Source organism: Squalius cephalus, assembly GCF_949319135.1.
Source record: "Squalius cephalus genome assembly, chromosome: 24".
Lineage (NCBI taxonomy): Eukaryota > Metazoa > Chordata > Actinopteri > Cypriniformes > Leuciscidae > Squalius > Squalius cephalus.
In genome coordinates this window covers 10,897,962-10,912,656 of record NC_137145.1, presented here as the reverse complement: position 1 = coordinate 10,912,656, position 14,695 = coordinate 10,897,962, and the positions used below count along the sequence as shown (strand labels likewise).

General features: G+C 38.2%; 1 protein-coding gene across 1 annotated transcript; it reads left to right on the top strand.

Moving 5' to 3' along the window:
- The first annotated feature begins 4,818 nt into the window (after positions 1 to 4,818).
- Positions 4,819 to 13,990, top strand: LOC307152908 (hormonally up-regulated neu tumor-associated kinase homolog A-like). Its single transcript, XM_079861904.1, has 7 exons — positions 4,819 to 5,121; positions 8,892 to 9,184; positions 9,404 to 9,459; positions 10,359 to 10,494; positions 10,584 to 10,711; positions 11,751 to 11,874; positions 11,963 to 13,990. The coding sequence occupies exons 1-7, from the start codon at positions 4,882 to 4,884 to the stop codon at positions 12,678 to 12,680; spliced, it is 1,695 nt and encodes a 564-aa protein (XP_079718030.1). The 5' UTR covers positions 4,819 to 4,881; the 3' UTR covers positions 12,681 to 13,990.
- Positions 13,991 to 14,695: the final 705 nt, after the last annotated feature.

The window sequence follows — 14,695 nt, the reverse complement described above, 5'->3', positions numbered from 1 at the left end:
GGATCAACTTAAAAAAATTACTTCAATTGGTAACACCTAAAGAAATTAAGTTTTCTCAACTTAAATTATCACGTATTTCACGATAAAACAGGATAATTTAAGTTGAGAAAACTTAATTTATTTAGGTGTTACCAATTGAAGTAAGTTTTTTAAGTTGATCCAACTATTCACTTTTTACAAAGACATTTAATTTCAGCAAAGTTTAATGTTTGCAGTTTACATTTAACTCTTGTGAAAACCTCTTAATAATAAAAATAAAATAATTGTTTGAGGATGAACAAAGAACCAAACAAATGCAACTAAAAAGTAAAAATTATATAATAATATTAAAAATGAAATCTTGTTAAACGTGGTGTATAAGAAAAAGAAAAAGATATGCGTATGATTATTATGATTATTCTTTAAGTTTATTTCTATGATTAATCCTTTCAAACATTATTCTTGTATTGATCCATTTATGCATTTTGTTTAAAATCGTATACTCATCATAGTTATACACATATTCAAATCTCAGACATTTAGTATACTTCTGACAAATATAGGCTACGTCTATTTCTGGGTTATAGACATGCTATTTGTTTTTTCCGTTTTCTGCTCAGTGTGGTATCTTGTCTAATATGTAGTAGCCTAGGCCTATAGGCCTATCTTGTTTAGGCTAGTTTCACGAGATGGTTATCTTATACCTGGAATTAAGGTACAGCTGTATTTGCATGAGGTGGAAATACTTATTTGGGCCTTTCGTCTTAGGGCTGTTCACACAGAAAGCGGTTTTGCTTTGAAAAACGGAAAAAGACGCGGGCACAGTGGGGAAAAAGCGCAAGGTCTCGATACGGGTCTTTTAAAAGTTGAACTTATTTTAACTTGAGTGCCGCGTTTTTAGAGCGTCGTGTCATGCACGTGATGCTGCAGAAGACGCGAGACTCAAGCGCAACGGTCATAGGCTACATTGAAAAATAAAGTAAGGCAGTGGAATGGAAAAAAGTGATTTTCCGGTAGGCTTATTTAGGAGAGCTTATTAATTACGAAAACGATTATTTATTTCTGCTAATTATTATTTTGTTTCAGTTAGTTTTTCAGTAACTGTTGTTAGTTTCGTTTAGTTTTAGTTTTTCATTAATGTTGAAATTTCTATTTTATTTCAGCTTACGAAAATGTTTTTTGACCAATACTTTTAGTCTTAGTTTCAGTTTTCGTTTACGAAAATAACCTTGTTAAGGACACGGTTGTTCTCCCAACATTCGGCTGCACCTTTCAACCCGCCTCAGCCATTGTAAGGTCATGTTTGAGAACATGGTCTACAATATTGGCCCTTATTTCATCAAAATCATGTCAACAATCTTGGCCTCTTCTACCTCTTCCACTGCCTTTGTACCCTTCCACCACGCATCCTTATTCCTCTTCTTCTTCCTGGCTGTTGACCCTTTTTGCTTCCTTGTTGTTCTTCCATGGTCAGAATTTGTAACATTGTGTTGTGCTCTGTCTATATGCTTGCCAAATGAAGGTTCATGACATGCACATCTGAGCAAGTTTAGAGAACATTGGTTGATGTAGCCCTTTACATTTCCCTTTATTAGTGAAATTCAAAATTCGCCTCCGCGATTCATCAATTCAGGAAAAAAAGTTTAATAGAATGTGTAGAAAATATGCTTGCCAGTTTATGGCAACAGTAGCTCAACCATTTTGTATTTAATGCATAGAACTAATACCAAGATGTTTCAAGGCAACCCGGTATCACGACAAGACGTGAAATAATCACGTTGGTCCCCTTTGGAAAACGTGTAGATGTCACAGTTTAACGCCCTCAAACGTGAATCTTACACGTTTGCCATTGAAGATATCTGTACAATTTCCTTACCATTTTATAGATTATACTTCTACTCCCACACCTAAACATACCCATTTTATGGACAATATTAAAATGATAAAACGTATGGACAGATATGTGTATGAAAATGGCATTTTTATGAACAATATGGCATTAAAAGATAGTTTGAGCCACGAATCCTACCCCTAAACCTAACCATAACCATTTCTTAAAACTAACGTTACCTAGGCAACAATTATAAAGAAAAACAACAGACAGACGAGTATGATCACAATAATTTATTTATCGTTCCTAATAACCATAATATACTAACCTTACAACACAACATCGATTCACAAAATACATAAATTTTATTAGCTTGATGTAATCCAAACCTTCAGAATCCATATATTATTTGCAAGAAAAAGATCCAAACTCAGCCCTTTATCCAGTAATCGTCATCTTGACCGTAAACGTCAAACCCCGCGCTTGTTATGAATTCAAATTCAAAAATTGCGCCCTCAAGGTTACTATGGTTACGGCAATATCAAACGCTCATTGGCTCTCGCCTCGCCTGCTTCGTCACAGATTGCGTCATGCACATTCACATTTGAAATGAAGCGCGCAGCCCTCAGAGCGAACCGAACTACCGAACCGAAGACGGATTAACATTTTCATGGATTTGAATTAATAACTTAAATTCTGCTCTGTTACCTACAAAACCACTGCCAGAGAGGACTGCGACACATCGTCACGTGAACAACTTTTGGTACCGATTTTGACATTTTCTCAATAAATAAATTATTGTGATTATACTTGTCTGTCTGTTGTTTTTCTTTATAATTGTAGCCTACGTAACTTAGTTTTAAGAAATGGTTATGATTAGATTGGGGTAGGATTAGCAAACGTCCCGGGATAATGGTACGTGTAAGATTCACGTTTGAGGGTACGTGTAAGATTCACGTTTGAGGGAACGTGTAATATTCACGTTTGAGGGAACGTGTAAGATTCACGTTTGAGGGCGTTAAACTGTGACATCTACACGTTTTCCAAAGGGGACCAACGTGATTATTTCACGTCTTGTCGTGATACCGGGTTGTTCAAGGGGTAAGAATATTCAACAGGGAACCAGTATAATGCATTTCCCCTCTTTCATATTTTTGATGTTTTAATTTGGTTTGGTATTGCCATTTAAATAATGCTCAAACAAACCAAAATCCAAAGGATTAGCAAAAGCTCTAATTTAAATGATTGAACTAGCCTACAAGTTAATACAATGAAATATCTACAAACTATAAATAAATACAATTAGAACATAAGTATAGATAATTCAAATAACATTAGAGCTGAACACTTCAATATAAAAGAAACTCAAGGGACTGAGAACAAAACATTCATTTGTGCTTTTATTTTTATTTCATTGTTATTGTAATTTTATTTAATCTACATTCAATCAATCTTTCAAACAAAATATAAATTGGTACATTTTCTAGTCATTGTCTGTGTTTATATGTGCCTTTTAAATACTTGCCCTCTGCAGTGAACCTAAGCTACTCATTACCTGGTGTTCAGAAATTCAAGGTAAAGTAAAAATAAAAATAGTAAGGTAAAAATAGTAAATGTTACTGTACAGTGTTACAGTTAGTGGCAAGTCAGCCAGTAGGGCATTATAGTCAATTTGTTTTTATGTGTGTGTGAATCTTTAAAGTCACAAGAAACCAAAATAAACTTAAAATCTGAAGTGAAATAGATGTTTATTGGCCTATTATAAATGCATACTGCATTTCTACTAAACTCATTGTGGTGTAACAGCAGGAATTTCAAAGAGGTCACAGTTGTTTTCCTCATAATTGCAAGGAATGTTGAGGCATGCAAACGAATGAAAAAGTTGTTTTTCCTTAGAACCTATGCATGCAATTTGCATATTAGCAAGAAATGGACTGGCAAATCCTGTTTTGAGCTACACTACTGGAGGTTTTGCTTCTGCACTTCTGTGGAAAGCAGTGTCATATGAGAAGAATGCATCAATAATATGCTAAATCGAAATACATTTTCATGACCACTAAAAGATTTCGTGATTTGTGCTCTTGACACACCTGTAATTAGCCGTGTGGATGGTTACTATAGGTTCACTGGGCAGGAAAGTAATCGGTTATGTTTTGTGCGTCATGAGGTCAAAGTTTGATTTTGACAGACGAGAATGTATTTTGACTAGAGTATTTTATTTTGACCTGGAAGTTTGAGGTTTATATTTTGAGGTTTGTGCAAGTTGGTGTAAAGTTTTGAGATAATTGTGAGAAAATGGTGAATAGTTTCATGAATTGTGTGTTAGCAATCAAGAAGAACTGTAATAACTTGAAAAGTTTGAAAGACAAATTTATACTGACTTGTCTTAAAGTCAACTTAAATTCTTGTTTAAAAAACATAGGTCAGGATAGATCGGCCTATGTCCGGGGTGTTTGCTAAAGTGTTGCTAGGTTGCTAGGATATTCTGGGTGGTTGCTAGGCTCTTGCTGGGGTGTTACGGTTGGTAGGGTGTTCTGGGTGACCACACAGACATTCCCATCTGATTTCTTTCTAACATTAGGAAATTCAAAAGTTTTTGTTGCTCTTTTACTTGCACTAAAACATGTGATTTACCATCCAAGCAAGCAGCCTATGCAATATTAATAAAAAAAGGCTTGTCTTCTTTAGAGATACAAGCTCAGAAACATTTAGAATCTGTTGATGTTTTTCAGAGTACCTCGATGAAATCAAAAATTAAAGGTTGTTATTTAACAATAACAGTAGCCTATATAACAGTAAAGGTGATTAGGCTACTTGCCTACTTTGTAGGCCTATTTGTGAACACAATTGTGAACGTCAGGCCATAAATCCAAAAAAAAAAACTACGCATTTGCACTTGCTTTGGTGTTGCCACACTTTGCCATCACTATAAACAAATTTCTAGATCCGCCCCTGGGTGGCGCGTGTGTCAGGTTAGTATAAGGGACAGGAATTCCGATGTCTCATTCTCATAGAGCTCTTAGTAAGCAGTAGATTCAGAGGACACCGGGTTTCGTTCAACAGTCGCAAGGATGCCCGATGCAGGAACATACATGGGTACGGACAGCGGGAGGATTTTTGGGATGAAAGCTAAGGCTCCCGTAGCCACAGAAAACATCCATCCTTCGTCTCTACGCAACGGTCCTCCAGCTGACATCCTCCGAAACTTTTACCACACGAAAAGAGTTGGGAATTATCTGATCGGGAGGAAGCTGGGAGAGGGGTCGTTCGCCAAAGTGCGAGAGGGGCTTCATGCGACCACCGGCGAGAAGGTGAGATTTGTGAACACTGTCAAAATGGCATAATAATAAGTAGCTAATTTGTTTATTTATTTGTTTATATAATTCTCTAAGCACGAAACTTGTTTGAAAGAGAAATAACAAAATAGAAATTGGTCAAAACCCAGCCAAAACCATGACTTAGGCTAAATGCATTTGTAAGCTATTTGTTATTTCCAGTGAAAATGTAAAGTTAAAAAGAGAAATAACATCTGTCTAAATTGTTTTGGTCAAACCCCCCTCAGTGTAGTCAGGTATAGGCTACACCACGAGTTGAATTCTCTATTGTAGGCTACTTGTTATTTAGTAGCCTACAATAATAAAAAAAAAATTAGTACAATTTAGTAGGCTGGCTACTTGTTATTTAGTAGGCTACCTACCCAGTAGGCTATCACATGGACGTAAAAACTCATTTTCGCGATATAAATTTCACGATAAACACAGTGCGTAGAGACGCATTTAGGCTATACTTTATTTCACTTCAGAATTCTAGATCTGAGCTGTAGGCTAGATAAACGAAAAATATTTTGTTTTTATGTCCTATAGGCTATCTGTTCCGTCAGGTGACAGTTGTTATCTTCTTGTCCATGCTGGAAAATAATCATGACCACCCGACATGAATTATAGCCTATAATTTTAATATCACGGCCATCAAACCATATGGATAATAAAACGATCACCAAAAACCATATTGGATTAATGTAAACACAGATATCGGATAGCCTACAAGTCCTGTCTAAAGTGAGTGCAAACAGATCGGGCCAAAAAATCGGATCTGGTCAAAAGATCGGATCTGTGCATTAAATGCATTCAATCCTTGAGCCTGCTTGCATTCAGATCAGGTGTATTAATCTCAGGTTACAGATTAACACGATTTATTCTTCATAATTTTATATAGCCTACCAGCAGAATGTATCTTCAATAGCCTATGTGTTTTACTTAGATGTGATATCTGGTTTATGACAATATTTATAGTTATTGTTTGTTGACTGTGAATATGTAACTTCCTCTGAGTAGGGTGTGTTTTTCTTTTTAACTGGCTGCTGTCTTCCTTTGTATTATGTTCTATTGGGTGAAGCTTCTATTTGCATACTTAGAAAACAAGTAATAAATACTCAGTGAGTGTTTTAGCGCAATTTTCTGACGTCATGGGATCACAACACTAAGAGATAGTAAATCTTTTTATGTTTTTTTTTTTTTTTTTTTTTTTTTTTTGTGTGTGCGTTCCCGAGATTAGACCTTCCTTAACATAATGCCGAAAACCCGAAGTCTCTAGGTGGTCTGGTTGAGGAGGAGATAGAAGTGCAAGATTGGTGCGCACAGACAGAACAGAATTCATGAGTTAACAATCGCAATTTTGTCCGTAGGAAAATTGCGCTAAAAAGTAGTTTGCTCTTTCAGTGAGTGAAATGAAATATCTTCAAAGCATATCCGAGATTTGTTCAGTCCTATTGCCCCCTTTCACTGTTGCTGTGGGAAGGAGTAAAGGTCTGTCCCGGGCAGAGCTACAAATTGTTGTCGGTTACTGATACCAAATTACATGACAAAAATAGTTAGAAACATAATCCTGTCAGGCGTCGGTTGTGTATGCACAGAGACTAATAAACTGCGTTTACACATGCGAACACCGTGATCCGATCAAGCAGATCGGATCATAAGCCAATCAGGACACGATGCGTTTACACCTGTCCACATCAAGTGGCTGTATCTGGATCACAAAATGGATCTCGCTTTCCCGTGAAAAAAAAAGAAAAAAGAAAAAAAAAAGGGTGGCTCCGGTGCAAAGTCGACCTGATGTGGTGGGCTTTCTTTTAAAAACAGTTTTCAGTAGGGGGAACATTTTACAAATCTCGCAAAATGAGGAGGACGAGGCTGCATGTATAATAGAATGGAAACGGTACAACGTATCCGTGAACTTCGCCAGCTGTGGTGGGAAAAATGAGCGTTCTTTACAGAAAATTAAGTGTTCCGCAACTTTAGAGTGCGAAAGCAAACACTTCAGTATATTTGCGATGTACTTCGCACGACTGTATCGCAAAACCACACAGCTCTCAGTTCCGGAGAGAGGAGGGGGAATAATGACTGTGGGCGGGGTTTTGTGTGAGGTCCACCTGTGAATGCAGACACGATGGCTGGATTGCGTTTACATTACACTGAGATCGGATCACAATACGTCCTCGACTACCTCCGAACTTGGACACGCTGATCGGATAACATTCCGATCAGAAGCGCATTTACACTTGTCTTTTCAATGTGTATGTGGACAACAGCCGGATACAGGTCGCATGTTAATGCCAAGTGTAAACGCAGCCAAAGGAGCATCAAAATAAATGTCTTTAAGGCACACTATGCAGTGTCCGTTTTTCTCAAACAGCGACCCCTAGAGTCGCTGTGGAGTACTTGTATTTAACGTGTCGTAAATACCACTCACGCAGAGCCGTGTCTGCACGGCACTTGGTGTTTTAAGCCCCCAACGGCGCCTTCCAGGCAGCGAGGGGATGGGTAGGTTTAAGGTTGAGGGTCGGGTTAGCTGCCTCTAAGGAGCCATTGGGGGCTTAAAACACCATCGAGCTGTCTGCACTCTTCTGACCGCACTTTCTTCGTCGACTCTGCCATGATTAATGTCTGAAATGCGTGCTATAGTGTCTTCCATTGAGGCTGCTTCATATGTTGTTGATGTATGATAGGCTATGTCGTGCCGCAAAGCAAGTTGTGATTCTCGCAAGATTTGTCGGGGTGCCACCTCTCAAACTTGCATTGCTGGTTTTGCCAGCGGAGCTTTTTTTATCATGTAGAATTATTTAGAAATGCAGTGCATATTAGTTTTTTTTACAATGGGGCTATTGAATTGCACTATAGCTTATTGATTTGAAATGTTGATGGCTAAGCCTGACTTGAAATGTTGAATTGAATTCACAAAAAGACAAATTAAGAAGTCAGTAATAAAATAAGAAATTTACAAGCAGTAGCACAAATAAATACAACATAATAAAGATACAAATAAAATGTTTTAATGTTTTTTTTTGTCAAACAGTATTATTGAGGTAATACTACAGAAACTGAACAAGGAATCAAACGTAAAATAATACTGGATTGTCTCCCATTAATAAATTAAATACAGAATAATTCTTTCAAATAAAGCTACAAAAGTTATTCATTCAAGAGCAGTGAGTGTAATGTTAAGCAAACAACAAAAAACAAAAAGAAAATCAGAGACAGCATGCAGGATTATTTATTGGCTGTCAGTGTCACTTTAAGAGCGAATGGACGGATCCAATATACTGCATGCATGTTCTTTTCAAACTGCTTACGTTAAAGAGAAAAACGACTGTTTACGTGCCTGCTGGTCAAGATTGTAATTTTGTACACACACTTGTGAGTATTTGACCATTTATGCTCAATTTGGTATTAGCGAGCTGTTTGTGAGTGTACATGAGCGCTCTATCTCTAAGAGAGCGCACGAGTGCTGAGTGGTTTAAACACTGGCAAGACTTTAAAAGAAATCCAAATTATAAACTTTAGTGACTACAATCGATCATTTGTCCTTATCCCTCCCCCACTGATTCCTCAACAGGAACTCGGGTCAAACATTCAAACCTGGAGATGTGAGGAGACAGATAAATGTGAAATAAGAGTCCCATCTGTCTTAGTCTGGTTCACCTCGCCTGTTCAGGGCTGTTAGAATTATTCCATACATAAGGAGACCAATAAACAGTCCTGTTGTGTTTTCTATCTTGACAAAACCTTTTTATTAACCTTCACAGGTGGCGGTGAAAGTGATTGACAAGAGAAAGGTCAAAAAGGATTCGTATGTCACAAAGTACTTGCGGCGTGAAGGGCAGATTCAGCAGATGATCCGACACCCACACATCACCCAACTGCTGGACATCCTGGAGACGGAGAACAGCTACTACCTCGTCATGGAGCTCTGCCCTGGTGGAAACCTCATGAACCACATTTATGAGAAGAAAAGGCTGGATGAAAGAGAAGCCCAGAAATACGTACGCCAGCTAGTCATGGCAGTGGAACATCTGCACAGGGCAGGAGTTGTTCACAGGTGAGAAAACCAAAAAGTCACAGGGTGTGAGGTCATCGATAAGGAAACTTTAAATGAGACTTTCCAAAGGAATAAACATTAGTGAATTAATTCTGAAAACTAACCAATTGTATATACATATAATGTATAATGTATACAAGTCTTTATTAGAGCACAATGGGCAGTTAAATCTTTTTAAGAACTATTGTGGCATAGTTTATTTATAGTTATTTTCAACAGAGACTTGAAGATTGATAACCTCCTACTTGACGAACAGGACAACATAAAACTGATCGGTAAGCATTGTCTGAGATTTACATTATGCAAGGTTTGCTCCTCCTGATAGGTTTACTTAACATCACAAAGTCACACTAATAAGTCCTAAAGCAGCGGTCGGGAACCTATGGCTTGTGAGGCACATCTGGCTCTTTGACAAAAATCATGCCGCCAGGTCTCTCACCTTTTACCAACAAATGATCGATAAAAAATTAGACCCACCTTATCAGCTTTCTGCATTAAAACAGCCAATTACAAATCCTTTGTTGTACAGTCTACAGAAGGTAATGAAAAGGTTATCATAACATATTTCAAGTTGTACCGGCAAAAGGGAATGTTCAGTGCTGTATCACGATATAAATCAACGGCAAACCACTTATGTTTCTATGGTAAACTAGAGCTCCTGCACTCAGATTCAAGCAGAGTTACGTAGCTTGTTTGTGGTAATGGCAAAAAGAAAGATTTTTAGAGCAACAGCGAAAATTTATAAAAGTATATAAAAAGTGCCTGGACAGAAACATATACTTTTATTGAAACTGGTGCTCTGCTGCACCAAGAGACATTATCAGTTATAATAATGCATTAACCAAAAACGAAAACATGCATTTTCTCTTTGGTCAAAAAAGGTTCCTGACCCCTGACCTAAAGTGATGTGACATGAAAGCGTTCATCTTTAGCTTGTGGTGAAGACTGATTGAGTAATCAGTATCTCATTAAAACCGAACGACTTCTCACCTCTCTGTTGGCAAACACATGGCCTTTATTTAGCAGTTGTGTGTGACAGACAGGGTTAGTGTTGGGAAGCCATATACACTTTTGCATTCCTCCTAGTGGGAAGGTATTTAGAGTCAATCCCTCTATGAGCCAGTACACATAAACATTGTCTTATACTCAACCCTCTCTCTGTTTCCCCATACAGATTTTGGCCTCAGTAACTGTGCGGGAATTCTGGGATACTTTGATCCCTTCAGCACACAGTGTGGCAGCCCAGCATACGCCGCACCAGAGCTTCTCTCAAGGAAGAAATATGGGCTCAAAGTGGATGTCTGGTCAATGTGAGTTTGCTAAATGTGAAGCACCATGTTCTAAGTTCACATTGAGTAATTTTTTGGGGATTTGACTTTGTGTATGTTTTTGATTGTAGAGGGGTGAACATGTACACCATGCTGACTGGTACCCTACCATTCAATGTGGAGCCATTTAGCCTGGAAGCTCTGCATCAGAGGATGGTGAACATAGATATGAACCCTCTACCTCCATCTATCTCTTCAGGTATTGACAGAACTGCATATCTGAGATTTTCAAAATGATATTTATAATCAAAGATAACATTCAAACAGGAACAAGCAACTATTACATGCTGAAAATTAGCCTGTGTACTCTTACCAATTACGTTCTAATAGGTATCATGCTCCAAAAGTTGAGCATGAATGTAATGTTTGTGAGACTTCACCGTTTTTTAGTCCAGTATGGTGCTTTTGAATGCTTAAAGGGATAGTTCGGCCAAAAATTATATTAAACCCATGCATTACTCACACTCAAGCCGTTCGAGATTAGTCAAGGGATGCTACAAATACCATTACCATTGTATTGTACTGAACGAAAATATGCAAGCAGAATTCCAGACTGTTCCATTCCACTGTTTACTGCAAATATGCCAGACAAGTGGCGGCTTATTTTTCAACCACTGGAAAAAAACAGTTTTATTCTCTAGAAGAAATGATAGAATTATGCTTTATTCAGATTTTTTAATACTGTCTGTAAACCTTCCAAATATGTAAGATTTGTCCATAGTATGTAGTTAAGTAGTCATCTTACCATTGATTAGAATATAATAGAATACATTACCATTGAAGTTCACTGACCTAAATGATGCAAGCAGAATTCCAGATAAATTCTCTTGAAAATTATGCTACACCCAACATTGCGGTTAGTCACATTCTGTGGACTTTTCCATTGCATTACACTTACGTGAGCATTCTCAACAACAGGTGATTCATTCATTACTAAATCTGTGACAGGATATATTACAACAGGATGATGCAGTGTCGAAATGAGATTAGCCTCATTATGTAACACCATAATTTAGCATCTCATGGACGCAAGGCTGTGCAGTCATCCCTTGACAAAGGCTAGATGTAGGAGAATCATAATGGCCACAACATTATATATTTGTCCTAATAAATAATGATTTATTTGTCCTAATACATAAATTAAACCTAGAGACTGACCAAGGATGTGCTTATAATTTTCTTGTTTACTTAAAGTAACATTGCACAAAGTCCTCACTGCTTCCTGTCTGTGTTCACAGCTGCCGTCAATCTGCTGAAGAGACTGTTAGAGCCTGACCCTGACAAGAGACCCAACATCCACCAAGTGATGACCGACTCGTGGCTGCAGTTGGGCAACCCTCACACTGGAGTTCCTTACAATAGGTTAGTCATCTAATATGCTTTAAGCTAAATTGCTTTTATTACACCTTTTATGACATTGTGACCTAAAACATCTCCTTTTAACTCTCAGAATCCACATTGAGGAGATCAACCATACGGTTCTGCTCTACATGGCTAAGAAAATGGGCTTCAAACACAGTGAGGTGCTGAGTGCAGTGCTCAATAACAAAGCTTGCCACACACTGGCTGTGTACTTCCTCCTCAACAACAAAATGAAGAGACTCTCAAAAGAGTACAGGGTAAGAGTACAGGGTAAGCCGCCCCAGAAAGACAGCTCTAAAGAACCCTCAAAAGCTGTCAACATCCCTGTTCGCCCACCTTCCTCCCTCGGCGCTCATTCCTGGGCTTCCGCAAGCAAGGAACCAAGCAAAGAAGCTCGTCCATCACCATGGTACAAACTGACCAACGGAGCACTTTCTCCGCCTCGACATGTATCTGCTTTTCAACCCGATAGCTCATACTTGAAGAAGGCCACGATCCCCAGGCCACCTGTTCTCATCGTCAAACCTCAACCCAAGAAAAGTCCTCCCACTTCAGACTGGTCTAGCTCCTCAGATTCAAGCAGTAACCCTCCCAGCAGCAGGGGTAGCGAAGAACCCGACAGCCTTCAACACCGCAGCAAGTTCCCTTCCATGGGTATCGGGCAGATTTTAAAGAGAAAGCTGCCGCCCTTCAGCTTCCAGCTGCCCCCGTTCAGGCCAGAGCCTGCGGTGGAAGTGGAGTCTCCAACTCCCTACCATATGCAAACTCTGCTCTACGCCTCAGGGGCTCTCAAAACCCTGCGCTGAGGATGAGAACTTTTCGATTATATAAAATCATATGTATGCAGTACCGTATTCTCTCATCAACAATGCTTGCAGTAACACGCAGAACAGAGACATTGCTAACCCCACGGGGAGTTATTTGGCATGTCATACACAGCTTGCAGAGAACATATAGAACACAAGTAGATCTTGAGGTAACAAAGCCCCAGGACAGTAGACACTGAAAGCCAAGTACACATACAGCAGCACGTTCAACAAGCTTCTAGTTCAAGTGCCATGTAGCAGCTGTGCCACAACCTTTAACGCACAATTCTTCTGTGAAACAAAGCTGTCACTGCCCACAATAATGTGTGTACTGATATATGTTCATGTACAGTAAAACAACAAAGACTCTTAATGAATGGTTGGAGGGTTTTTTGATAGTGCGCTTATTTGAGCAAACAATATTAGTGATTTTTAAACTCTTACTTTATTCAAACTCAAATTGTAATTACACTCAGGTCAATGCGTCACTTTTCCAATAGCCTCACTTTTAAACCTGTAGTGAAACATCAATATTTTATTGGAAGACAACATTCCTCATTATTTAGCCTTCGAGTTGAAATGGAAGATTTTCAGTTGTGGCAAGCAGGGCGATGCTGGTGGCGCGATTGCTAAAGAGTGTCACCTGCACGCCACACCAGCCTCTAGACTCACGGAAGGAGATCTGTTAGAATAAAAGGAGTGATGACAGTGATAGATGAGAGAGCGGGCCAGGTCTGTACTTTGTTTTGTTTTTTTATGTTTATATGCGGCAGTCGCCATGAGGGGCTGCCGCTTTACTTTCGTTTTGTGTTTGTTTATTTTTTAATTAAGTTTTTATGTTAAACGTTCACCGGTTCCAGCCTCCTTCCGCAAAAAAATTAAATAAACAAACAAACAAACACAAAACGAAAGTAAAGGAGCATTATGTAAAGTAATAGATTGTGTAATAGTGTATACTTGATGGCTGACCTGTTTATAACACGAGATTCAGATATGCCTGACATAGAACTCAAGTGTCTTTAATTCCATGGGTTTAAAATGATTTAAAAATTAATGCTGTCATTTTCACATTAGATTTACAAAGCAGACCTCTTTCACATTCATGTGCACAGAAAACTTATGAGCAATGAAAAACTTTTTTTCTGATCTCAACTGCACTTTCGCATGCACACCAGGCATTTTTTTTTTCCCAAAGCGATGTCAGTTTTTTGGTGACATGTGTTTGTACTTTTGTTAATGTGAAGATACATTTGAAGGACTTTTGTAAGTTTTGTATTGATTTGCCAAGTCAAAGGATATTTTAATGGTGTAAAAAATAAAAAAAATAAAAAAATAAATATATATATGTATGTATGTATATGTATATATATATATAGAAATATTATTTGTGTTCTGAATTTTCTATTCTAATGCAATATGTATTACTTTTTTGACACAAATAAATGCACAATACCTAAATTTCAGTTGTACTTTTTTTGACAGAGTGACCTGGTGTAACTGTGTGTGTGTGTGTGTGTGTGTGTGTGTGTGTGTGTTAGCAGCTCCGATTACCTCACACAAACACACACTAAAATGTCAGAAACTGTTCTGCCTTTTATGTTTAAACCGGAGTCGGACAATGATGGAGAGACTCAAGAAGTGACAACATGTAGAATGCAACAGGACGTTTCTGAATGGCTAGCTGATGTGGAGTTATCTATATTCAAGTCATTGATTAGCATATTCTTTCATGATAATCTATAAATCGCTAGTGTGGGAACTGTTGTAAGATGCCTACAGAGTGACATGCTATTGCATTTGTGTTACGTTAAGTATTGCAATAAATGTGAAAAGACGGACTGCTTGAGCAGACTCACAATTTACAAATGTGCAACAACTCTTCCTCTTATCAACACTGCTTGTATTACTGTGCATGGGCGGGGTTTATGTAAATCTATGTAAAAAAACCCGCCCACAAAGTTACTGCGTTTCGCGCTTGATACTTGCATTTCAGATCGTTAAAATAGGGCCCTATG

Excerpts from the sequence above, each read along its gene's own strand:
- LOC307152908 (XM_079861904.1), top strand. The coding sequence starts at position 4,882 with ATGCCCGATGCAGGAACATACATGGGTACGGACAGCGGGAGGATTTTT. Across the intron at positions 5,122-8,891 it reads ATGCGACCACCGGCGAGAAG|GTGGCGGTGAAAGTGATTGA; the intron begins GTGAGATTTGTG and ends TAACCTTCACAG. Across the intron at positions 10,495-10,583 it reads AAAGTGGATGTCTGGTCAAT|AGGGGTGAACATGTACACCA; the intron begins GTGAGTTTGCTA and ends TTTTGATTGTAG.